This window comes from Nycticebus coucang, chromosome 10, assembly GCF_027406575.1.
Source record: "Nycticebus coucang isolate mNycCou1 chromosome 10, mNycCou1.pri, whole genome shotgun sequence".
NCBI lineage: Eukaryota > Metazoa > Chordata > Mammalia > Primates > Lorisidae > Nycticebus > Nycticebus coucang.
Genome location: NC_069789.1, coordinates 59915039 through 59941655, shown reverse-complemented (window position 1 = coordinate 59941655; position 26617 = coordinate 59915039). Strand labels below are relative to the sequence as shown.

The 26617-nt window shown below is 38.0% G+C and overlaps 1 protein-coding gene across 8 annotated transcripts in view; it reads left to right on the top strand.

The window, feature by feature from the left end:
- The window catches only part of PPP1R12B (protein phosphatase 1 regulatory subunit 12B), a 267914-nt gene that overhangs the window by 184760 nt on the left and 56537 nt on the right, over window positions 1-26617 (top strand). The window contains exon 19 of one of the 8 annotated variants that reach the window (XM_053604148.1): window positions 21793-21845. The exons of the other annotated variants lie outside the window; for them this stretch is intronic. Within the exon in view, the coding sequence (XP_053460123.1) occupies window positions 21793-21825 (33 nt within the window). The 3' untranslated portion in view covers window positions 21826-21845. Of the gene's footprint in view, window positions 1-21792; window positions 21846-26617 lie in introns of those variants that run through there. 8 annotated transcript variants of the gene reach the window in all.

The window sequence follows — 26617 nt, the reverse complement described above, 5'->3', positions numbered from 1 at the left end:
AGGCCAATATCTTCCAGTGTTTTTCCTATGCTTTCTTTGGGGATTTTTGTTGTTTCATGCCTTAAATTTAAGTCCTTTATCCATCTTGAATCAATTTTTGTGAGTGGGGAAAGGTGTGGGTCCAGTTTCAGTCTTTTACATGTGGATATCCAGTTCTCCCAACGCCATTTATTGAATAGGGAGTCTTTCCCTCAAGGTATGTTCTTCTTTGGTTTATCGAAGATTAGATGGTTGTAAGTTGTTAGTTTCATTTCCTGGTTTTCTATTCGATTTCAAATGTCTATGTCTCTATTTTTGTGCTAGTACCATGCTGTCTTGACCACTATGGCTTTGTAGGACAGCCTAAAATCTGGTATGCTGATGTCCCCAGCTTTGTTTTTATTACTAAGAACTACCTTAGCTGTACGGGGTTTTTTCTGGTTCCATACAAAACACAGAATCATTTTTTCCAAATCTTGAAAGTACAATGTTGATATCTTATTGCTTTGGGAAGTATAAACATTTTAACAATGTTGATTCTTCCCAGCCATGAGCATGGTATGTTCTTCTATTTGTTAATACCCTCTGCTATTTCCTTTATTGTGATTTCATAATTCTCTAATATTGAATACTGGTTCTTCACCTCCTTTGTTAGGTATATTCCTAGGTATTTCATTTTTTTTTTTGAAGCTATGGTGCAGGCAGTTGTGTCCTTAATTAGCCTCTTATCTTGACTGTTATTGGCGTATACAAAGGCAACTGACTTGTGGACATTGATTTTATATACTGAAAATATTACTGCATTTTTTTATGACTTCCAGGAGTCTTGTGGTTAAGTGTTTGGGGTTCTCTAAGTATAAGATCATATCATCAGCAAAGAGGGAGAGTTTGACCTCCTCTGCTCCCGTTTGGATTCCCTTTATTTCCTTGTCTTGTCTAATTGTATTGGCTAGAACTTCCAGCATTATGTTGAATAGTAATGGTGACAGAGGACAACCTTGTCTGGCTCCAGTTCTAAGAGGAAAAGCTTTCAGTTTTACTCCATTCAGTAAAATATTAGCTGTTTCCCTAGTGATTCTTAATAGGAATGTTAGTTTAACAGTGTTCCTAGAGACACAATGTTGAGGGTTGCTAATATCCCAGGTAGCTCATCACTAATAGGATTAACTGTGACACCTTGAAGGAGTTTGGACCCAATCTGTACTCCTTTCTCTCCTCCAGAAATGCACCATTTAATCCAGAGTACGAAATTCTCAAAGGCCTTCTAGTACAGTCTGATCCCATTCAGAAAGCCTTTTTTTTTGGAGACAGTCTCAAGCTGTTGCCCTGGATAGGTTGCTGTGGCATCATAGCTCACAGCACCCTACCCTCTTGGGTTCAAGTGATCCTCTTGCCTCAGATTTTCTATTTTTAGTAGAGACAGGGTCTTGCTCTTGCTCAGGCTGGTCTCTTAACTCGTGAACTCAGGCAATCCACCTGCCTCAGCCTTCCAGAGTGTTAGGATTATAGGCATAAGCCACTGAGCCTGGCCCATAAAGCCTTTTAATCACATAGCAGCATGCTTTTGTTCAGTCAACACATATGTATTGATTATCCACTATGTATCAGGCACTATGCATTAGGGATACAAAAATGTAAAAGGTTGACAAAGTTCCTGCCACTCATAACACTCACATTTTAATGGGGCAGGATATTTCTGTAAGACATCCCAGTTGAAATGTCAAGTAGGTAGTTGTCAAGTAGAAATCTCGTGTCCATGGGAGATATTAAAGCTGGAGAGATATATATTTGGGAGTTACTACCTTAGTGTTGTTAGTTAGAGTTAGAGCCCTGGATGAGATCACTAAAGAAAAGAGCATAATTAAAGAAGAAGAGAAGGCCCCTGACTAAGATGTAGATTATTCCAGGACTATCACTAGACAAAAGCAGGAATATTTCTTCCATAGTACATATATAGATAACTTGGTAGGTCTTTTGTTGGGAAAGTGATGTAATGCTGATCTGACTTATAATACATACATACCTTTTATACTTATAAAGCAATTAGAGCCTAGAGTCCAGACAAAAGATAATGAACTAGATTTCTAATGGTAAATGTAGACAATATGAAAACTTAAGAAATATGAAAACTCACCAGAATTTGGTATTTTACTGGATGTGGATGATGAAGCATTAGGCTGAGTCTAGGGTAATTGAGGGAATCTGTGGATTGGTAGAAATAGCATTGGCTGTGGAGCCAGAAGACCTAGGTTCAAGTCTGGTTCCATCTCTTACTAGTTGTGTGGTCTTGGAAAAGTAATTTAACTTCTCTGAACTCTGAAAGTTCTTTAACCTATAAAAATGTTAATATCCCTACTTTGTAGGCTTGATGTAAGGAACAGCAGTAATAATGTATTTTTTACTATTATTTTTAAGAGACTGGGTCTCATTCTGTTTCCCAACCTGGAGTAAAGTGGTACTGTCAGAGCTCACTGCAGCCTCCAACACCAGACCTCAAGCAGTCCTCCTGCCTTATTTTCCCAAGTAGCTGGGATTATAGGCACATGCCACCGTATCCAACTAACTTTTATTCTTTATAGAAAAAAATTTTTCTATAAAAAATATATTATATTTTCCAGGTTACTCTAAAACTTCTCGGTCAAAGTGATTTTCCCTCCTCAGTCACCCAAGGTGCTGGGATTACAGGCATGAGCCACTGCACTCAGCCAGTAATAACATATTTAAAGTGTAGCACAGTGCCTACTTTAATACGTTTTCAATAGAAATAAGCAACTAGTATGATGGTATTTCACAAATCTTTCCCCCTCATCTTTGCACTATCACACACATTATTTCCATTCCCTAGAATTCTCTTCCTCTTACTTTACTTCTCTTCCTCTCCCTGCTCCCTTTATAAAAAATATATTCATGGGCAGCGCCTGTGGCTCAGTCGGTAGGGCGCTGGCCCCATATACCGAGGGTAGCGGGTTCAAACCCAGCCCCGGCCAAACTGCAACCAAAAAATAGCCGGGCGTTGTGGCGGGCGCCTGTAGTCCCAGCTACTCGGGAGGCTGAGGCAAGAGAATCGCTTAAGCCCAGGAGTTGGAGGTTGCTGTGAGCTGTGTGAGGCCACGGCACTCTACAGAGGGCCATAAAGTGAGACTCTGTCTCTACAAAAAAAAAAAAAAAAAAAAAAAATATTCATGGTTTAAGGTTAGGCCCCACCTCCCCCAAGAAGCCTCCCTTTGACCGCTACCCAGACCAGACTAAGTTTCCCTTGGTACCTTGAATTGGTCTTTAATGAATAGTGATAATCATACTATGTTGTATTCGTCAATGAAACTAAATTTCTTAAGGTCTATTGTTTCTTATTCATTATTTTACCCCCGGCACCTATCAAAATACCAAGTATTTATGTATGTTTTCTATGAATATTTAGAGAACAATTCAATTAATGACATTCATGTTTCTGATTATGGTGACTGCATCGATGATATGCTATTAATTAGGTTGGGAAGTCAGAAGGAAGAATGTTTGGGGATAAAGATGATACTCTTGATTTGGACATGCTGATTTTGAAGTACCTATCAGACATAGGAAAGTGAATGTCATTTGGCAACTAGATACATGGTCCTGAAATAGGAGGATGTTTCAGGGCTGGAGATAAAAGATTTGAATAGTGTTGGATATGGTGGTTTGCACCTGTAGTCCCGGCTACTAAGGTGGGAGGATTGCTTCAGACCAGGAATTCAAGGCTGTAGTGAGCTGTAATCACACCACTGCACTCTGGCCTAGGTGACAGAGACCATGTCTCTTTAAAAATAAGAACAATTCAGGCTAGGCACAGTGGCTCATGCCTGTAATACTGGCACTCTGGAAGGCTGAGGCAGGTGGACTGCCTGAGCTCGTGGGTTCAAGACTAGCTTGAGTAGGAGCAAGACCCAGTCTCTAAAAATAGCCAGGCATTGTGGCGGGCGCCTGTAGTCCCAGCTGCTAGGGAGGCTGAGGCAAGAGAATTGCTTGAGCCCAAGAGTTAGAGGTTGCTGTGAGCTATGACACCACAGCACTCTACCGAGGGCAACTAAGTGAGGCTCTGTCTCAAAAAATAAATAAATAAATAAATAAAATGATTTAGAAGGCATCAGCCTGCTGATAATAGGTTTAAGTTATGAAAACTATGTCATTATCCAAAGTTAACTTGTAGAATAGTGATTATCAACTTTTTTTCTTCACCAATATCCTGAGGAATATGATGTACTCACATTTATATCTGTGGTTTGGTATAAGCAGGAGCAGGCGAAAGGGGCACATTCTTCAGGGGCAGCCTGTCAAAAAGACTGTGGGGTGCTAAGGAGGTGTACTATTGTGAAACAAAGAAGAGTAGACAGTTTAGGACAGAGCCCTGGGCACACCATTGTTTAAGGAATATGTGGGAGAGAAATGGTACCCGTGAAAGAGATCAGAAGGAAATGGTCAGAGAAGAAGAAAAAGGGCCAGGAAAGAATAGTATTCTACCAAATAGGGGAATGAAAACTTTCAAGTATTTAGTGAGACAGAAACTTAACTTCATATAGCTTCGTATAGCTTAGTCTTTCCCATGTAACTGGGAAATCTGCGTATCAGTCTTGGCCTAGCTTCCAATATAGTTAAATCTGGGAACCTAAAACTTTATCGTCAGAGCTCTGCCATCTTCTTTGTATAGGCTGTGGAGAAAAAAAGACCTTCTATATCCCAGTGTCCATATATGTGACTGACCTTGTTTGAATCAGGTGAATTTCCCTGAACCAATTTTCTGTAGTCATAAATGAGATCAAACTGTGTTAAATAGGCAATAAAGCATAATGGTTAAGAGTCTGAACTCTGGAACCAATTTAAGTTCACATCTCTGCTATGGTACCTCTTATGTAACCCTGGACAAATAATATCCTTTCTATGCCTTGGTTTCTTCAACTCTAAAATGGAAGCAATAGTACCTATCACAAGTTCTTTAAATGAGATACTATGCATAAAATAGAACAGTGTCTGGCATATAGTAGGTGATCAATAAATGTTACATTGCTGTTGATAATGACTGTGGCAGTGGTGGTAGTAGTGATAGTGATAGAGAAGAAACAGGAAGAGTACCTACCATTTGTTGAAGGGGTAGGGATAGGAGAGGGTCAGCTGCATGAGATAGATTCCTCACAGGAAATAGAGATTCTGTTACCAAAAGAAGAGAAAGGCATCAAGTTCTGAGAAGACAAACTATAGCTACCAGCCGGCCTCTGTCATCATCTCCAGTAGATTTGACAATAAGAGATACTTCTGACTTGTGAGAGCAGTTTGGCAGAGTGGTGCTGGGGAGCACCAAAGGAATGGTATCTTCTCCTTGACACTCATCTACCTGTGATGGTTTTGATGGATTTTCTGGGAGTTAATCGTATTTGGTTGGTAGCCATTGCTTTGTAGGCATAGCTCCAAAATAGCTTGCCATAAAAACAAAAAGTCCCCATAAACTTTATGACATAAAGGATTTACGAAGAGTTCAAACAGATTTAATCATTGTGTCATTTGGCACATTGTGGTGCCTGGCTGATTATATGCTTTACTGTGAATTGCTTCTCCCTAACAATCTTTATTTCACAGTTCTGCTTTCTCTACTTATTGAGAAAAATGGTAGATCAACATTCTTGCCTATTTTTGCAAGGATATCTTAAAGGAATGAAAGGCAATTATACTTCTGCCTCAAAGGAGCATTTTACACATGTTATACTAACAGTTATGAAAGAAGTTAGTTATTAGATTAGTGAGGTATAATTGTCGGTCTTTGTCAGGTTCTCATTCCTGGAAATGTTGCCTAGACCTAACTATTTTCTCTAACCATGCATCTGCTTTTTCTGTGTCTATCTTGTTTACAGAATGCTTTCAGAAAGAAAGCCTAATTCAAGGCTGACAGTATTCTGCTAAACCACTCTAAGATTATCTTAGCTAAAGAAGTTTTTATGGAGTGCAATTATGGGAAATAGCTCTTAGAGTTTCTAGATTAATTTAGAATGGTGGTCTAAAAGAAAAAAGTTTTAGAAGACTTATTACAGGAATCTTGTCCTCCTGGCTTTTTCCTCCCCATTTATATTATCACCCCAGAAAAATATCTCATATCTCAAAATAAAACTATATAAAATAAATATAAGGAGAAAATCAGGAACTGAGAATTTTAGCTTTCAACTTTACCATTAATAAAAGGACCTTACGGCAGTGCCCGTAGCTCAGTAGGTAGAGTGCCAGCCATATACACCAAGGTTGGGAGGTTCAAACCCAGCCCGGGCCAGCTAAACAACAATGACAACTGCAACAAAAAAATACTGGGCATTGTGGCAGTGCCTATAGTCCCAGCTACTTGGGAGGCTGAGGCAAGAGAATCACGTAAGCCTAAGAGTTTGAGGTTGCTGTGAGCTGTGACACCACGGCACTCTACTGAGGGTGACATAGTGAGACTCTGTCTCAAAAAAATAATAATAAGCTAAAAGCACATTACAGTGTATCAGACTTGCCCTATGAATAAGGTTTTTCCAGCTATGAATTTAGGTTAAGTTTGATACAGAATTTATTTCCTAAAAGTATTTTGTTTTAGGGATTTTTTTTGTTGTTTTTTGTTTGTTTTGCTTCAACCTACAATTGACCTTTCCAAGAATAAATTTGATTTAGATAGTAATGATTATGAGAAAGCTATTTTAAAATAGTTAACGAACATAAGAGAAAGTATACGCATCCTTATTAGTGTTCAAAACTATGAATTAGGTCAGGCACAGTGACTCACACCTATAATGCCAGCACTTTGAGAGGCCAAAGCAGGAGGATCACTTGAGTCCAGGAGTTCGAGACCAGCCCAGGCAAGATAGTAAGACTGTGTCTCCATTAAAACATCAAAACTATAAATTAAAATTATGATGAAGTAGTATTTTTTTGCATAGCATTTTTTTTTTTCACCAATCATAATAGGCAAAGACTTAGAAAAAATAATGGCCAATTTAGCTGTGAGTTTAGTGAAATGAGCTTTCTCACATTTTACTGTCAGGAATGCAAATTAATCATTCCTTTTTTGGGAAACAAATGACCAAACTATTAAAAGCCCCAAATTGATCCAGAATATTCTCTGATGAAAATCAGTCTCGGCTCGGCGCCTGTGGCTCAAGCAGCTAAGGTGCCAGCCATATACACCTGAGCTGGTGGGTTCAAATCCAGCCCGGGCCCACCAAACAACAATGAAGGCTGCAACCAAATAATACCCAGGCATTGTGGTGGGCACCTGTAATCCCAGCTACTTGGGAGGCTGAGGCAGGAGAATCGCTTGAACCCAGGAGTTGGAGGATGCTGTGAGCTGTGATGCCATGGTACTCTACCCAGGGTGACAGCTTGAGGCTCTGTCTCAAAAAAAAAAAGAAAGAAAGAAAGAAAAAAAAGAAAATCAGTCTCTAGGAAACAGTTCTAAGAATGAAAAAACAAAAGCCTTACACAGAGAAATTTTTGTAGACATTCATTCAACAAATACTTGAGTGTCTGCTGTGTAGAAAGCAATTTGTTAGGCACCATTAATCAAAACAGACTTTATCTATTTAGCTATTTAGTCTATTTCCATAATAGTAGAAATATTGGAAAGAACCTAAATGTCCAGTATTCTAGTAGTAGTTAAGCATGAATCATAGTTGGTTTTACCATTCCCCACCTACTAGCCATTCAGAAGTATTACCTTGGAATAGAGTATATGCCATTTAAAAATGAATCACAGCTAGGTGTGGTGGCTCATGCCTGTAATCCTAGTTAGCACTCTGGGAAGCGGAGGTGGGTTGTTTACTCGAGCTCAGGAGTTTGAGATCAGCCTGAGCAACAGAGAGACCCTCATCTCTACTAAAAAAAAATACAAAAACTAGCTGGGCAATGTGACAGGTGCCTGTAGTCCCAATTTCTCAAGAGCCTGAGGCAAGAGAATCACTTGGGTCTAAGAGTTTGAGGTTGCTGTGAGCTAAGCTGACCCATGGCACTGTGGCCTGAGCAACAGAGTGAGACTCAGTCTCAAAAAAATAAAAATGAGTTACAAAGATAGTGTAATAATCTGGATAAATGCTTACTGCAAAATATTACTGAATGAATCAGACACAAAGCTATGTTTGTAATAGGATTGTAACTATGGGGATATAGAGGATACTCAGACCCAGGTAAAAAGACCAAGGAGAAAGTTACCAAAGTGTTAACAGTGGTTGTGTTTCTGTGATAGTACTAAATGTGACTTTTTTCTACTTTCCTTCATTTCCAGAATTTTCTTTAATGAGCCCTTATCACTTGTTTAATTTTTTTTCCTTAAATGCCTTTGGTCACACAGACTTAGAAAACGTAAAGGTTTGCATGAAAGTGAAGACTGCTCAGTGGCCATTTCATGAACTGAGTGGGAATTTTGTCACAAAACTTAATCCTTCTCTTCTGGTTGGTTGCCTGTCTCAGCTATGGTGGAATGTGGAGTGGTATGGATAGAAATCTGCTGGACACCCACCTCTAATACAGTGTGTGTCCACAGATACAGCAATGTAGATGGTAAGATGCTTTTTGTTTTTTTTTTTTTTTTTAGAAAACTATATGTCCTTGATTGCAAGAGGGACTTTACCTAACAATTGCAATCAGAGTAACCTGGCTTATTGTACCCTCAATGAATCCCCAACAATAAAAAAAAAAAAAAAGAAAACTATATGTCTTTAGGAAGTTGTTTGAAGATTGGGATTATTGCTAGCCACATGCTAACTCTCCATCCTTCAGACTTGTGAAGTCTGAACAGCTGGATTTTTGCTGCATTGTAGTGAAATTAAAACGGTTCATATAAATTCTCATTGTGACTCATAATCCAAAGCTGTAAGAAGCTCTGACATTTAATCTTGAGTTTTCCTTACCACCTCAACCCAGTTTCAAAATTCTTAATCCGTTCTTCCACCTACTCAGTAAAACTCCAGTTTTAACCTTTTCTTCCTCGTTCTCTTCTCTACATTTTTATTCACATACAATTTCTCGTTGTTCAGACTTTGCAGTGGGCAGGGTCAGATCTCTCACATCCTGTAACTTTGTTGTGTGATGCTTGCTTAGTTTTGTCTCTGTCTACACTTTGATCTGGTCAGTTTGAGATTCATATTTTGGGGGAAGTGGTCTTCTGAGCTAGCAGGAACAGATGTGTTTGTAGGAAAGACATCTTTCCTTTTGTTGTGTCTTGCACCTGTGTTTAGGGTTCTTGTTTTTGCCTCGGTTGATTTGCCTTTTCTATATAAAACACAGGTTGTGTCTACCCCCACACAGACATCCACATACCACGCTGTTCCTTTGAAACAAAATCATACATGTGTTGATTCTGACTTCTGTTTTATCTGAAGACTGATTTCAGGAATGAATAATTTTCTTCCTTTACCTGGCAAGTTATTTACTCAGCAAACTGAAGAATGGAGGACTCAGCCTACTTACAAAGTACCAAACTATTGAGATCACAAGAAATTATTTCTGAAAGTACATGAGAAGCTGTAGCCCAACTCTTACTTTACAGATGAAAAACCTGGAGCTCCCAAAGAGAGCATGATTTAACTGAAGCTGTCTACAATGACTTAGTGGTAAAGAATGAACTAGAACAGTTCCAAATTCCCAGTCCAGCATTCTTTCCACTATGCTAATGTCTTCCAGGCATAAGAGTGCAGGTCGGGGCTTATATCAGGACTCTGCTGGCTGCAGTGTCTCTTCCTGGTGCTATGGAAAGTACCCTTTTCTTCTGCTCCATCTTACTTGATTTATGGGAAAAAGTGGTAGAGTTTATACATGAAGTTTATAATAAAGTCTGCTGCTGTCTCAAGTTTCTTACCTTTTTAAAGCCATCTTCCCTCAGTACATCTGTTACTTATTTCAGTGTAAACAAATTCCAAATAATGGAAATTTTCTTCTGTTATGGTTGATTTTGAATTTGGACTTTATGCTAATGTTTACAGAGTGGAGAGGTCAGGAGTGTTGAACTGCTGTTATTTCAAAAAGTGGGACTTCTAGGTTACAATGGTAGAATGAATACATTTGAATCGTATGCCTCTCATTCCATAACCAAGAAATTATGGGTAAACATTTTTTAAAGATTTTTAAAAATAATAGTCATATTTAGAAATAAGAAAGTAAGTCTTTGAGCCAGTGATAAAAAGAACAGCCATGTGCTAGGGGAGCTATGAGTGGATGTGGATGTGGGCAGTTGGGAACAAGGTGTTTTGCAAGGATCCTGTCTACTCAGTAAATGAATCCAGGACCCAGGAGAACACTGTTAATTGGGGCTGGGTTAGTCTAGCTCAACCCAGTAGTGTCCAGCCAGAAATAAGCTGCTTATCCTGATGAGAAGTAAGAAGGCCTAGCAGTAGCAAGCAAAAAATACAAGAACCACTCAAGATGGAACTTGGACCCCAGATATTTGGGGTGGGGGTAAAAGTCTAAAACCAGGCTGTCTAGAAGAAAAGAGAAACCAGAGCCCCAGCTTAAAGTCTGGTTCAAGGTATGCGCTTCACCAGATTTAAGCTATGGTAACTTGAAATTGCCCTAAAGATACAGGCACCAACATTTTAAAAGTATCATAAAAACTAAGCCCTCAAAATATTGTGGAGAAGCCAATATAATCTAAGACCATGAAAAGCACTCAAGAGACCCACAAATGACAGAATTTATATCTGAGAGAAAAGGACAATCTGAAGAGTGTTTAATGATAAGTTAAAATTCTCAGTATACACACGAAAGAAAATAGATTCCACAAAATAAAAATGAAAATAACAGGTAATGAAACAAGAACAGTAGATGTGGAAAAAGAACCACCTAGAAATCTTAGAAGTGAATATTCTCAATTAATGTGAATGGTTTAAATTGTCCTCTAAAGAGGCACAGGTTGGCTGACTGGATACAAGAACTCAAGCCAGATATCTGCTGCATACAAGAATCGCGTCTTACATTAAAAGACAAATTTAGACTCAAGGTGAAGGGATGGTCATCTATACTCCAGGCAAATGGAAAGCAGAAAAAAGCAGGCATTGCAATCCTATTCACAGACGCAATAGGCTTTAAACCAACCGAAATAAGGAAGGATAAGCATGGACATTTCATATTTATTAAAGGTAATACTCAATATGATGAGATCTCAATTATTAATATTTATGCACCCAACCAGAACGCACCTCAATTTATAAGAGAAACTCTAACAGACGTGAGCAACTCGATTTCCTCCAGTTCCATAGTAGTTGGAGATTTTAACACCCCTTTAGCAGTGCTGGATAGATCCTCCAAAAAGAAGCTAAGCAAAGAAATTTTAGATTTAAACTCAACCATTCAACATCTGGACTTAACAGACACCTACAGAACATTTCATCCTAACAAAACTAAATATACATTCTTCTCATCAGCCCACGGAACATCCTCCAAAATCGACCACATCCTAGGCCACAAATCTAACCTCACCAAATTTAAAAAAACAGAAATTATTCCTTGCATCTTCTCAGACCATTATGGAATAAAAGTTGAACTCAATAACAACAGGAACCTGAATACCCATATAAAAACATGGAAGCTAAATAACCTTATGCTGAAGGATAGATGGGTTATAGATGAGATTAAGAAGGAAATCACCAAATTTTTGGAACAAAACAACAATCAAGACATGAATTACCAGAACCTCTGGGATACTACAAAGGCAGTCCTAAGAGGGAAATTTATAGCACTGCAAGCCTTCCTCAAGAAAACGGAAAGAGAGGAAGTTAATAACTTAATGGGACATCTCAAGCAACTGGAGAAGGAAGAACACTCCAACTCCAAACCCAGCAGAAGAAAAGAAATAACCAAAATCAGAGTAGAACTAAACGAAATTGAAAACAAAAGAATTATACAACAGATTAATAAATCCAAAAGTTGGTTTTTTGAGAATATCAATAAAATAGATAAACCTTTGGCCAACCTAACCAGGAAAAAAAGAGTAAAATCTCTAATTTCATCAATCAGAAATGGTAACGATGAAATAACAACAGACCCCTCAGAAATTCAAAAAATCCTTAACGAATACTACAAGAAACTCTACTCTCAGAAATATGAAAATCTGAAAGAAATCGACCAATACCTGGAAGTACGCCACCTACCACGACTTAGCCAGAATGAAGTGGAAATGTTGAACAGGCCTATATCAAGTTCTGAAATAGCATCAACTATACAAAATCTTTCTAAAAAGAAAAGCCCAGGACCAGAAGGCTTTACATCAGAATTCTACCAAACCTTTAAAGAAGAACTAGTACCTATACTACTAAACCTCTTCCAAAATATAGAAAAAGAAGGAATATTACCCAGCACATTCTACGAAGCAAACATCACCTTGATCCCCAAACCAGGAAAAGACCCAACAAGAAAAGAAAATTATAGACCAATATCACTAATGAATATTGATGCTAAAATACTCAATAAGATCCTAACAAACAGAATCCAACAACACATCAAAAAAATTATACACCACGACCAAGTGGGATTTATCCCAGGGTCTCAAGGCTGGTTCAATATACGTAAATCAGCACATAAACAAACTAAAAAATAAGGACCATATGATTCTTTCAATTGATGTAGAAAAAACTTTTAATAATATTCAGCATCCCTTCATGATCAGAACACTTAAGAAAATTGGTATAGAAGGGACATTTCTTAAACTAATAGAGGCCATCTACAGCAAACCCACAGTCAATATCGTAATGAATGGAGTTAAATTGAAATCATTTCCACTTAGATCAAGAACCAGGCAAGGTTGCCCATTGTCTCCATTGCTCTTTAACATTGTGATGGAAGTTTTAGCCATTGCAATTAGGGAAGAAAAGGTGATCAAGGGTATCCACATAGGGTCAGAAGAGATCAAACTTTCACTCTTTGCAGATGATATGATCGTATATCTGGAGAACACTAGGGATTCTACTACAAACTTTTAGAAGTGATCAAGGAATACAGCAATGTCTCAGGCTACAAAATCAACACCCATAAATCTGTAGCCTTTATATATACCAACAATAACCAAGCCGAAAAAACAGTCAAGGCCTCTATTCCTTTCACAGTAGTGCCAAAGAAGATGAAATATTTGGGAGTATACCTACCAAAGGATGTGAAAGATCTCTACAAAGAGAACTATGAAATTTTAAGAAAAGAAATAGCTGAAGATGTTAACAAATGGAAAAACATACCATGCTCATGGCTGGGAAGAATCAACATTGTTAAAATGTCCATACTACCCAAAGCAATATATAATTTTAATGCAATTCCTATTAAAGCTCCATTGTCATGTTTTAAAGATCTTGAAAAAATAATACTTCATTTTATTTGGAATCAGAAAAAACCTCGAATAGCCAAAACACTACTCAGCAATAAAAACAAAGCTGGAGGAATCACGCTACCAGACCTGAGACTGTACTATAAATCCATAGTGATCAAAACAGCATGGTACTGGCACAAAAGCAGAGAAGTAGATGTCAGGAACAGAATAGAGAACCAAGAGATGAATCTAGCTACTTACCATTATTTGATCTTTGACAAGCCAATTAAAAACATTCAGTGGGGAAAAGATTCCCTATTTAACAAATGGTGCTGGGTAAACTGGCTGGCAACCTGTAGAAGATTGAAACTGGACCCACACCTTTCACCATTAACTAAGATAAACTCTCACTGGATAAAAGATTTAAACTTAAGACATGAAACTATAAAAATACTTGAAGAAAGTGCAGGGAAAACTCTTGAAGGAATCGGCCTGGGTGAATATTTTATGAGGAGGACCCCCCCCCCAGGCAATTGAAGCAGTATCAAAAATACACTACTGGGACCTGATCAAACTAAAAACCTTCTGCACAGCCAAGAACATAGTAAGTAAAGCAAGCAGACAGCCCTCAGAATGGAAGAAAATATTTGCAGGTTTTACCTCCGTTAAAGGTCTAATAACCAGAATCCACAGAGAACTCAAACGTATTAGCAAGAAAAGAACATGTGACCTCATCTCAGGGTGGGCAAGGGACTTGAAGAGAAACTTCTCTAAAGAAGCCAGACATGATCTACAAACACATGAATAAAAGCTCATCATCCTTATTCATCAGAGAAATGCAAATCAAAACTACTTTGAGATATCACCTAACCCCAGTAAGAGTAGCCCACATAACAAAATCCCAAAACCAGAGATGTTGGCGTGGATGTGAGGAAAAGGGCACACTTCTACACTGCTAGTGGGAATGCACACTAATATGTTCCTTCTGGAAGGATGTTTGGAGAATATTTAGAGACCTAAAAATAGATCTGCCATTCAAGCCTATAATTCCTTTACTAGGTTTATGCCCAGAAGACCAAAAATCACAATATAACAAAGACATCTGTACCAGAATGTTTATTGTAGCCCAATTCATAACTGCTAAGTCATGGAAGAAGCCCAAGTGCCCATTGACCCACAAATGGACTAGCAAATTGTGGTACATGTATACCATGGAATATTATGCAGCCTTAAAGAAAGATGGAGACTGTATCTCTTTCATGTTTACATGGATGGAGCTGGAACATATTCTTCTTAGCAAAGTATCTCAGGAATGGAAGAAAAAGTATCCAGTGTACTCAGCTCTACTATGAAGCTAAATTATAGCTTTCACATGAAGGCTATAACCCAAGTATAGCTCAAGACTATGGGAAAGGGCCAAGGAAGGGGAAGGGAGGGGTGAGGTTAGGGTGAAGGGAAGGAATGGGTGGGACCACACCTACGGTGCATCTTAGAATAGGTACAGGCGAAACTTACTAAATGCAGAATACAAACGTCTACAACTAAGAAAAATGCCATGAAGGCTACGTTGAACAGTTTGATGAGAATATTTCAGATTGTAAATGGAACCAGCACATTGTATCCCTTGACTGCACTAATGTACACAGCTATGATTTAGCAATAAAAATAAAGAAGGAAAGAGTAGAAGTTGTTAAATACTATGATGACAGAGCAAAAACTATTGCCGTAATCTAGCCGAAAGATGATGGGGGTTTGGTTCTCATGATAGCAATACACTTGTTGAAAATTGGTAAATTCTGAATTTATTTGAAGGTAGAGCCAACATTTCTTGGAGGGTTGCATGTGGAATGTGTCAGAAAGTGGGCCCGATTCCAATAGAAGGATAGAGCTGCCATTAACTCACATGGAGGAGGCTGCAGATGAAGATGGTTGGAGAAGAAAATTAGGAATCCAGTATTAAATGTGTTGAATTTGAGATATCAGATATCCAATTGGAAAATCTGGCAATTGGATTTACAAATCTGCCAAAATGCTGTGGAGCATTCAGACATTTAAAGCCATGAGACTATGCGAGATAATAGAGACAATATATTAATAGAAAAGAGGAACCAAGTTTGTAATGTCCTTTACAGTGTGAGTGAGGAAAATGTATCAAGAAGGAGGTAGTTACTAACTATGTTAAATGTTTCTGATAGATCAAGTAAGATGAAATCTTAAGAACTGATGTTGGTTTTGGCAACATAGTAACTTTGGTAACAGTGGTTTTGATGAAATGGCAGAACAGAAAGCCTGAATGGAGTGGTTTTAAGATACACTGAGAGAAGAACTAGAAGTATTGATAAAAAGTCGGTTTTTGTTTTGTTTTGTTTTGTTTTTTTCAGACAAATTTTTCAGGAAAGGTGGTGCAAAGAAATGGAGCAGCAGCTTGCAGAGGAGATAGGGTAGGAAAGGTGGGAGAAATAGCTGCACATTTGCTGATGGGAATGATCCAGGGGAGAGAAAAAAACAAATGTAGGAAGGAGTATGGAAAACTGCTGTCATGAAGTTTTTGAATAGGATCTAAGGCACAGGTTGAAGGATTGACTTCACATAGAAGTTTGTTGATGGTAACAAGTGAGAAGATGGTAGATGGTGTTAAATGTGATAGGAACCTATGGAAATTATTTTCTGATTGCTTCAGTTTTCTTAGTGAAATGGAAAGAAAGACCAGCAGCCAAGAAAGAACTTGAAGAAGGAAGTGTCAGTTGTTTTATTTAAAAGAGAAAGAGGGCCGGGACCAGTGGCTATACCTATAATCCCAGCATGTTGGGAGGCTAGGGCAGAAGGATCACTTGAGCCCAGGAGTTTGAAGCTTCAGTGAGCTATGATCATGCCACTATACTCCAGCCTTGGGAGCAGAGTGAGACCCTATCTCTAAAAAAGTAAAATAAAAGGGAAAGAAATGAAGTAGTTATCTAGAAAAGTCTACTAAAGGTTCAAAGTAATGAATTTAAATGGAGATCAGTGAGCATTGTTGCATTGGTTTTTTTCTAGCCATATTCAATTGCACAGGGTCAGGTGGTATGGAGTAGGCAGAAAATCTGATTTAAACAAAGTTGTAATTTTGCTAAGTATTGTGAGGGTAGAGCGAATAATGATAATAGTGGACCATGGAATATTAGCTAGATAAGGAAGGGAATGAAGGACATTAAGAGCCTGAGAGACAATGGAGAGCTGTGAGGTTCAAGGATAGTTTGGGATCATCCTGGTAGAAAGAGTGAGCTAGAAAGATAGAATGTGGGAATATAGAACTGAGTTTTTTGGTAAGAGCAATGGAAAATAGTGGGAGGAGAAAAGTTAAAGTTCCCTTCTAAGTAAGTTAGGAGGTAATTATAATGATAATTACAAAATATTTAGAACTGAGTAATAATGAAATCACTTAGATGTGATAGCAGTAGCTAAAGAGAAAAAGTTATAACCTTAAATACATATTTAAGGTTTAAAATAAGAAAGAATGGCTCAGCACCCATAACACACTGGTTACGGCACCAGCCACATGCACCAAGGCTGACAGGTTCAAGCCCAGCCCAGGCCAGGCCAGCTAAACAACAATGACTATAACAATAAAAAAAAAAAAAAAAAAAGCCAGGTGTTGTGGTGGGTACCTGTAATCCCAGCTAGTTTGGATGCTGAGGCAAAAGAATTGCTTGAGCCCAAGAGATTTAGGTTGCTGTGAGTGTGACACCATGGCACTCTACCAAGGGTGACACAGTGAGACTCTGTCTCAAAAAAATAAATAAAATAAGACAAAATGAAAATAAATGAGCTAAGCTTTCAACTCAAGCTAAGAAGAGAACAGTGTAAGCCCAAATAAAGTAGAAGAAATGAAATAAAAATAAAAGCAATCTAGGCATAGTGACTCACGCCTGTAACTCTAGTACTCTAGGAGATGGAGGTAGGAATATCACTTGAGAGCAGGAGTTCAAGACCAGCATGGGCAAGAGTGAGACCTTGTCTCTACTAGAAATAGGAAATCAGCCAGGTGTAGTAGCACACTCCTGTCGTCTCAGCTACTTGGGAGGCTGAGGCAGGAGGAGCATTTGAGCCCAGGAATTTGAGATTGCAATAATCTGTGATGATGCCACTGCACTCTAGCCAAGGCAACACAGCAATACCCTGTCTCAGAGAGAGAGAAGTAAAAGAAATGATAAAAGTAGAAATTAATGAACTGAAAACAGCAGAAGCTGACTTTTAGAAAAGACATAAAATGCAATAAACCTTTGACAAGCTGACCAAGAAGAAAACAGTAGGTATAAGCAGTATTAGGAAGAAAAAGGAAACCAAATTACAGATAAAACATATTAAAAACATAAGACATTATTTTGAACAACTTTATGCTAATAAGCTTGAAAACTTAGTTTACCTGGACGCTCTTCCAGGGAAATATAAAATAGCTAAATGAAGAAAGAGGAAAATGTCGAAGAGCCCAATAACCATTAAAGAAATTTAATCATAACTTTAACCACCCCAGCCTCTTGCCAAAGACGCACAAAACCTAGAATAATTTTTGGAACAAATTTATCAAACCTTCAAGGATCAAGTATAAGAATATCTGTCGTATATAAACTATTTCAGAAAATAAAAAGAGAGAAACCAGAATCCACTCTAGATTGTATTGCCTCCAGCTTGTCTAAGAACAATAAAAGGAGGCTGAGAAGCGAGGAAGGAAAAACAAAGCATAAAGTCTGAAAACTTGCCACAAACAGCTCTAGAAAAATAGAGACATTTAACTAATTATACTCAGGTGGTATAAGTTCCAAGAGTTGAAACTTCAGGCTTTATGATTACCCTTGTATGTGGATCCATGTTATTCTTTGAGTTTTGATTCCATTTGTAAAGATGAGTTATAGACACTCTCAGTCTGTGTTATGACCAGTAGCATGCATTTATAAGACAGCTAGGTCACCAACAGTCTGTAGCATGAAAAGGTTATTTTTTGTTTTAATATGGTGCTAACTCAGTGTAGAGATTGACTTTATAACCTTAACTCTAGTAAGACACTCTTATCACCACCCAAATTAACCAGCCCAGATAGTAAACATTACATGAAGCATCATGCGAATTGCTTAGAACCATGTCTGGAACACTCAGATAGTAACTCTTATATGCCCTTTGTGCTCAAAGAGAGCAATATGCAGTGTGTGTAGAGAGAATCGATTGAGTCATCATGGAATTCTGTCCTGTACTGCATGCTGAGCACCTCCAGGAATCTAATTAATTGGATTCCCACATTGGTCTTGTTTGCCACAAACATAGCCATGCCTCATGAACCTCACAAGTTGTATTTCTTAGAGCAAAGTATATGCAGTTCTTAAACTTTTCAACAGTGTTTGCCTCAGCATAATTGTGTTTATGTGGAATTACATTAGCTTTGAAATGTAGGAACAGCAGCATTGACAGGACTATTAACCTGGGAATTGTTTCGCCAAACCCTTGTGGCTGGCCGAAGGAGCTCTATTTCTGTATTATGGTATAGGGGTTGAAAGGCTTTTTTTTAACATAAAAGTACACAAACTCAAGCTAAGAAGAGAACAGAGTAAGCCCAAATAAAGATAAAAGCAGACTGGGCATGATGGCTTATGCCTGGAATCCTAGCACTCTCAGAGTCTGAGGTGGGAGAATCGTTTGAAAGCAGGAGTTCAAGATTAGCCTGAGCAAGAGACCCTGTCTCTACTAAAAATAGAGCAAAATAATCTGGATAAAATATAATGCGCTCTCTCCATATATATATATATATTTATATATATGTATGCTATATGTGTGTGTGTGTATATATATATATTTTTTTTTTTTTTAGACAAAGTCTCCCTTTTGTCACCCTCGGTAGAGTGCTATGACATCACAGCTCACAGCAACCTCCAACTCTTGGGCTTAAGCGATTCTCTTGCCTCAGCCTCCCAAGTAGCTGGGACTACAGGCGCCCGCCACAATGTCTGGCTTTTTTGTTTTTGTTGTAGTTGTCACTGCTGTTTTAGCTGGCCGGGGTAGGGTTCGAACCCAGCACCCTCAGTATATGGGGCTGGCGCCCTGCCAACTAAGCCACAGGCACTGCCCCTATATATTTTTAATATATGCATTTTATATGTATTATTTAAAATCTTAGGCACAGAGAGAAACTTTTATGTCATCTTCAGAGGTACAGCCATATGGTTTAGACAGAATCAAAGCTTAAATCTCTCCCCTGAGGGAACCCTAGTGAAGGAAACAAACTGATCTCCAGTGGAAATGTGAAAGTCATAAATATGAAAAGTTGAATTTTTGGAGGATTCAGTTGAAATAAAAGAAAATAATTTGAGAATAAGGGAAGTTAGCAGATTAGAAACTAAATCCAATAGAATAATGATATCTTTCACCTTCAACTATTTATTTTTTCCTGGAGATGGAGGTCTTGCCGTATGCCTAGACTGGTCTTGAACATCTGGCCTAAAGCAATCCTCTGGCCTCAACCTCTCAAAGCACTGGACTTACAGGTGTGAGCCACCATGTCCAGTCTTCAATTATTTTAAAGTGTTTTTAACTGAGAATACATGTGTATGTGTATAGATAGCACATAGACAACTAATAAAGCATATGGACAAATATTTATACTGTACACATCAACACTATCTGCAAAGCAAAGAGGATGCATATATTCTTCTAAGAACTACTTTATTATGAGAAAAATAGTTGGGTTTCTAACTATATTTTTAGTATTTAGGGAGGGAGTATTCTTAGTAAACCCCAATGAACAGAGCATCCTTTATTCCTGGAGCAACTATAAATCACAATTAGTGAAAACTAGTTGAAGTAGTTAAAATTCTTGATCAGTGGTTCTCAACCTTCCTAATGCCGTGATGTGTTTTCATTGTTACAAAGGGGTTGCAACCCACAGGTTGAGAACCGCTGTTCTAGATAAACCATATATAAATTCTTCATAAGGGTCTTTTTCCTTAAAACTCTGCAATTAGGCTCGGCGCCTGTAGCTCAGCAGCTAGAGCACCAGCCACATACACCGGAGCTCGCGGGTTCGAATCCAGTCCGGGCCTGCCAAATGACAATGACAACTGCAGCCAAAAAATAGCAAGGTGTTGTAGCGGGCGCCTGTAGTCCCAGCTACTTGGGAGGCAGGAGAAATTGCTTAGGCTCAAGAGTTTGAGGTTGCTGTGAGCTATGATGCAACAGCACTCTACCAAAGGTGATATAGTGAGAATCTGTCTCCAAAAAAAAAAAAAACCAAACCCCTGCAGTTAGTAATAATGGGAAATAATTATTCCTTTCCTTAGCACCTGATGAAGCATTCTGCCTAATTTATAGGCGTAAGGGAAAATTAACAAAGTATAAAACATAAGTTGATGGCTCAGCGCCAATAAGTTGTGGCTCAAGTGGCTAAGGCGCCAGCCACATACACCTGAGCTGGCGGGTTCGAACCCAGCCTGGGCCCGCCAAACAACAATGACAGCTGCAACTGAAAAATAGCCAGGCGTTGTGGCGGGTGCCTGTAGTCCCAGCTGCTTGGGAGGCAGAGGCAGCAGACTCGCTTGAGCCCAGGAGTTGGAGGTTGCTGTGAGCTGTGATGCTACAGCACTCTACCCAGATGACAGCTTGAGGCTCTGTCTCAAAAAAATAAATAAATAAATAAGTTGATGACGATTTAAAAACTTGAACTCAAGGGCAGGTACGGTGGCTCATGCCTGTAATCCTAGCACTCTGAGAGGCAGAGGTGGGAGGAACCCTTGAATTCAGGAGTTTATGGCTAGCTTGAGCAAAAGCAAGACCCCATCTTTAACAAAAATAGAAAAACATTTTTGAGAATTTGTCCCCAAATCCATCCATCCATCCTCCATTCTTGAACTCACATAGAATTTTTGAACCTCTGTGTTTATAATTTATTTCTGTAGGCTTCTACTCACAACTTATGATGAATTTATAACTTTAAGTTGTAGATTTAATCTTCAAGAAGCTCATTGTTATCAAACACTTATGCCTAAATGTTAGGTATGTTTTTACCAGCTGGTAACATGCTTCACCTGGCATACAGATTATAAATACATTCTAACTACCACAAATATCTTTGTGCACTAAGCATATTTATTTTAAAAGGTATTCTAGAATTAATTAAGCATCTTTCTCCCTGAGGTTTTTTGTTTGGTTTTGTTTGAGACAGAGTTCCACTCTATTTTCCAGGCCAGAGTGCCATGGTACCAGCCTAGCTCACAGCAACCTCAAACTCCTAGGTTCAAGCCATCCTCCTGCATCAGCCTCCTGAATAGCTTCTAGTTTTTAAAACAACTTTCTTGAGATATAATTTCTGTTCAGTAAACTGTACATATTTAAACTGAAATATCTGATGATTTGGGGGATATGTATACATGAAACTATCTCTCCCATTCTCCCTAACTTTTATCTGTACTAAATATTTATGGTTTTAGGAAAAGTTTGAGATAAATCATATGCTTTTAAGCTATTTATCTAATATTTAACCAGCCACACAACATCATATAGAGTCTTTTTCTTGCTTTTAGGCTAATCAAAAAAGGCTTAGTTTGCTCTGTTAGTGCTTCTCAGCAGTCCAAGCATTGTTTCTGATCAGGGTGCTGGAGATGTTTGGCAGGGTTATTCTTCACTCTTTGGGTCTGTGTGCAGCATCCAGGACATTCAGCATCCCTGAGCCTGGCCTACTAGATGCCAGTAGCATCCTCCAATCATTGTGATAGCCAGTGTCCCCATATTTCCAAATGCTCCAGTGGTAAGTATTGCTTTGAAAACATCTGCTCAGGTTCTGAGTTGATTTTTCTACCTTTACTGCTATTTCTGTACTGTGAGGCCTATTAAAAAATGTGAAGGGGGGAAGCTACATAAGTTGTTCTCATAAAAAAAAAAAAAAAAGAGGTAGCTTGCCTCTTCTGTTTGCCTTTATTTTAATTTTTAAAGCTTTTTTTTTTTAATTTCAAAATATTAAGGTAATACAAATGTTTCTGTTACATGGCTTGAGTCAGGGTTATAAATGTGTCCATCACCTGAATAGTGTTCACTGTACCTATTAGGGAAATTTTTGCTCCTCCCCTCTTCTCCCTTGCTTGATTTTCAAAATGACTTTTTCTTCCCTCTGTACACTTCGTGTGCCCATCTAATTTTCATTTCTTTATTTATTTTATCCCCCACTAAGAGTCATACTGTTTGCCTTTTTAAGCTATTGCTAAATTTAGATATAATTACAAAACACTAAACTCATGAACCAATTCTAAGATGGGTTTACACAATGATTTTCTTAAAAGGATCTTATAATCCTTTTCCCTTAAGTGAGTTTCTGAGATTTAAACATTAATAACACTGGGACATTATAAAGTAAATGAGAGCAAGATTAAGAACATTTTGTTGACTAATAGGAATTATCATAAACCAGGCATTGTAGTTCATGCGTACAGTCCTAGCACTTTGGGAGGCTGAGGTGGGTAGATCGCTTGAGGCCAGAATCCTAGGCAACACCACAGGATTTCTCTACAAAAAAAAATTTTTTTTAATTAGTGGGCATAGGAGCACAAATCTGTAGTCCTAGCTACTCATGAGGCTGAGGTGGGATGATCACTTGAGTTTAGGAGTTCAAATTTACAGTGAGCTATGATCGTGCCACTGCACTCCAGCCTGGTAACAGAGCTAGACCCTGTATCTTTAAAAAAGAAAAAAAAAAAAGTTGACCTCCGTTCTGAGCAACTTGTAGATCCTGTCTTGTTTTGCCTCTCTATTGTTGCCTTGTATATCAAAATGGAAACAACTCACCACAGTATATGTACACCCTTTTGTGGATATGTTTTATTGGTCTGATTTTTAGTTTGTATTGCTTATTCATAAAGAACACACATGAAAAGCCCTTTCTTTAATTGAAAGAATTGCCCAGCTTCTGTCTGCTGTGCATTTCCTTATATTGGAATGAAGGCTGATTTTTTACTTAAAAATGATTCATTTCAAAGGAGAAGCGATGGTAAATGATTCATTTTGTGGTAAAATTCCTAATGTCTTCCTTACTCAGGAGCATCTGTGAAGGAGTCATCATTAAATGCAAGTTATCATCATTGATCTTCCCAGTCCCCCCCCAGAGTGATAGAGTTTTTATATCACACAAATTAAACAGAGGATTAAGATGAAAAAATTAAAAGAAAGGGGGAGTAAGTAACAACTGCCTATTTTCCTTCAGAACCCCTCATTCATCTTCGTTCTACCCCTCTAGGTATCCAGTAATAAAACACCAGTATAAATGCATAGAATAGTAAATGAAGCTGTTACGAGTTCTAATTATCATCTTACTTGGCTGTGTGCTACTGATGGTCTCCTTTAAAAGTAGGTTATTTGTTTAATATGAGATCAGCAGTTATTTACATAGAAATATATGAAAGACAGAACTTTAGCAATATGTAGGTCTTACTTGGCAAACAAACATATATAATCTCTTTGAAAATAGGAATCATGCCTTGAATGTCTATCCCTAATAGTACCTTACACGGAGTAAAAAACTTAATAGTTAGTTGATGCTTCCAATTAAAGTGGAATAAGAATTTAATAGTTATCAGTTAATAATGAAAACCAAAAATATTTTCTTTGGAACTTATATTCATAAACAAGCTTCTGTTACAAACTCTTAGTTCCAAAGAAAGAACAGAGATCTTAAACTATAGTTCTTTTCTGGTAATACTTGACTCATTACCTTTTTCCCTAAATTTGAACTAACATGCTATATACACATGTATCGTGGCTACTCAACATTTTATAAAGTAAGCTACCAAAAATTGATTTGCAGGAAGAGGCAGAGAAATTTTTGAAAGACTAGGTAATGTCTAGCAAGCTATTGACGATCTCCTTTGGGCCTTCGAAGACTTTGTAGTTTGGAAGCCATGTTCACCTTCCAAAGGAACTTTTCCACACTTTTGCTGTATCTGATTAAGTAAGTGATGGTAAAGAATCCTTTTGTCACTGTGTCAAAAATAGAACCTTAGATATTATAGTTCTAGAAGATTAGGTTTCAGGTTTAAGGACACTTCAAAAAAGCCTAAGCCTAAAGTTGCTGGCTGAAGACATACAACATTATTGACTTAACCATCTCATAGCTCAGGCTCAAGTCTGACCTTCACAAATGCTAATGGGGAAGCTCTTTTTTTTTTTTTTTTTTTGTAGAGACAGAGTTTTACTTTATGGCCCTCGGTAGAGTGCCATGGCATCACACAGCTCACAGCAACCTCCAACTCCTGGGCTTAAGCGATTCTCTTGCCTCAGCCTCCTGAGTAGCTGGGACTACAGGCGCCTGCCACAACGCCCTGCTAGGGAAGCTCTTTTCTTATCCCCTTAACCAGGAGCACTCCAGAATTTTATTCTGCTGTCCTATTCTTGTTTTTGTCATAAAAGTACTTGAAAAGTATGGAGAGGACCTTTGTGAGATTATGAAGCTACTCTCAGATTAATTTTAACAGTAACCAGGCCAAGCGCAGTGGCTCATGCCTGTAATTACAGCACTCTGGGAAGCTGAGGCAGGTGGATCACCTGAGCTCACAGGTTCGAGACCAGCCTGAGCAAGTGCAAGACCCCCATCTCTAAAAAAATAGCCGGGTGTTGTGGCAGGCCCTTGTAGTCCTGGCTACTTGGTGGAGGCTGAGGCTAAGGCAAGGGAATCGCCTAAGCCCAAGAGTTTGAGGTTGCTGTGAGCTGTGACACCATGGCACTGTACCAAGGGCGATAAAGTGAGACTTTGTCTCAAAAAGAAATTTTAACAGTAACCAATTCCAAGAGATTAAGATTTATAAGAACTGTAGCATAATAAATAAAGCCTCTAGGTTTTACAAGCTAATAAAGTAATGAAGATTAGTTTTAACAATTGTCTGTAGTTGATATACAGGTTTGTCAGTCTAGTTCACATTTGTATTTGTTTATTCTATGTAAACACATTTATATTTGTATATTCTACCCACAGGAATTAAATAAATCAATTTGGCCCCGAACCAAAGAGCAAATGATACTTAATCTAGCTTCACCTGTACCTTCATGTTCTCTCCTCCTTTACATACTCTTAATCTATGCCCTACTCAATCTTTATTAAATGAAGTTTTAAGGAAAAAATTTGTATTACTTTGATCTATCCAGAATAAATATCACGTCCTGTTCTGTAGGCTGGTAGTCTGTGTTGAGTGAGAAATACAGCAAACAGAATAATGAAGATGCTTGTTCTGTAAACTTAATAATTATATCATGTGGGGATGCCTAAAATGTCATATGCTTACAAATTCTAAAGTCAGAGGCACCATCTTTCTTCACAAGGTAATGAACACTGTTGAATTGCCATTTTCTAGGGAAAAGGGGAATCTTGTTCTTCATTTAGGAAAAAATGAGTTGGAATTTCAAACAACAGTCTTTTTTGATATGACAGTAAGCACTCATTTTTTTAGTTAAAGCTCTTAAGTGATATTTGAGGAATCTCCATTCATGCCATAGACCACTTAAGATATTCGTAGGGTGCATTTGAGTAATCTAGATGTTTACATGGTAAAACCGTGACACTAGAGATGATCCTTGAAATTATTTAATATATCAACCATAATAAAAAACTATTCTCTTCTGGGTTCTAGTGGTGTTTGTCCACTATATCCCTAGGATTATTTAAGCAATAGTGCTTTTTGTAGCATTTTCAGATTTTTACTGATGAAGTATAACATTTGGTCACACTTAGTTCAAAGCATGCCAGTTTCATAGCTCGGGGATGAGATGACTATTCGTTTATCATGCCACAGTAGAAACTACTCTTGTTCTTCTCACAAGGGCAAAGGACTTGTACTAACTCTTTGTTCTTCTAAACATCTTTATACTATTAGCTTTCAAACTTTTGACTGAGAAACCCATAGTAAGAAATATATTTTATACTGTGACCCAGTATAAATATAAACATATTATGTATAACTAAAGCAGTAGTTTCATGAAAACATACTTTGCTATGGGTAATGCATTCCAGCATTTGCTGTTCTGTTATTTTACTTTTTATTCATCTGATTGTGACCACTAAATTGATTCATGACCTACTAATCAGTCTCAATCTAAAGTCATTATACCTTCAGCCCAAGTGATTTCCTGCTATCAGTGGGAAACCCAATTCTTTGGTCAACATATAATCTTACAGTGCTCTGTACGTACAGAGTATGTTTCAAAAGTTCTCTAGAGTTTAAAAAAAATAAGTCACCTCTTTGTCCATTTTCTCACTCTGATGAGAAGAAAAAACTATGTGTTATTTTTTAAAGAACAACTTAAACTTACAAAGATATTTCAAGAATAGATCGAGGAATTCCTGTATACCTTTCAAGTTTCACCAGTTGT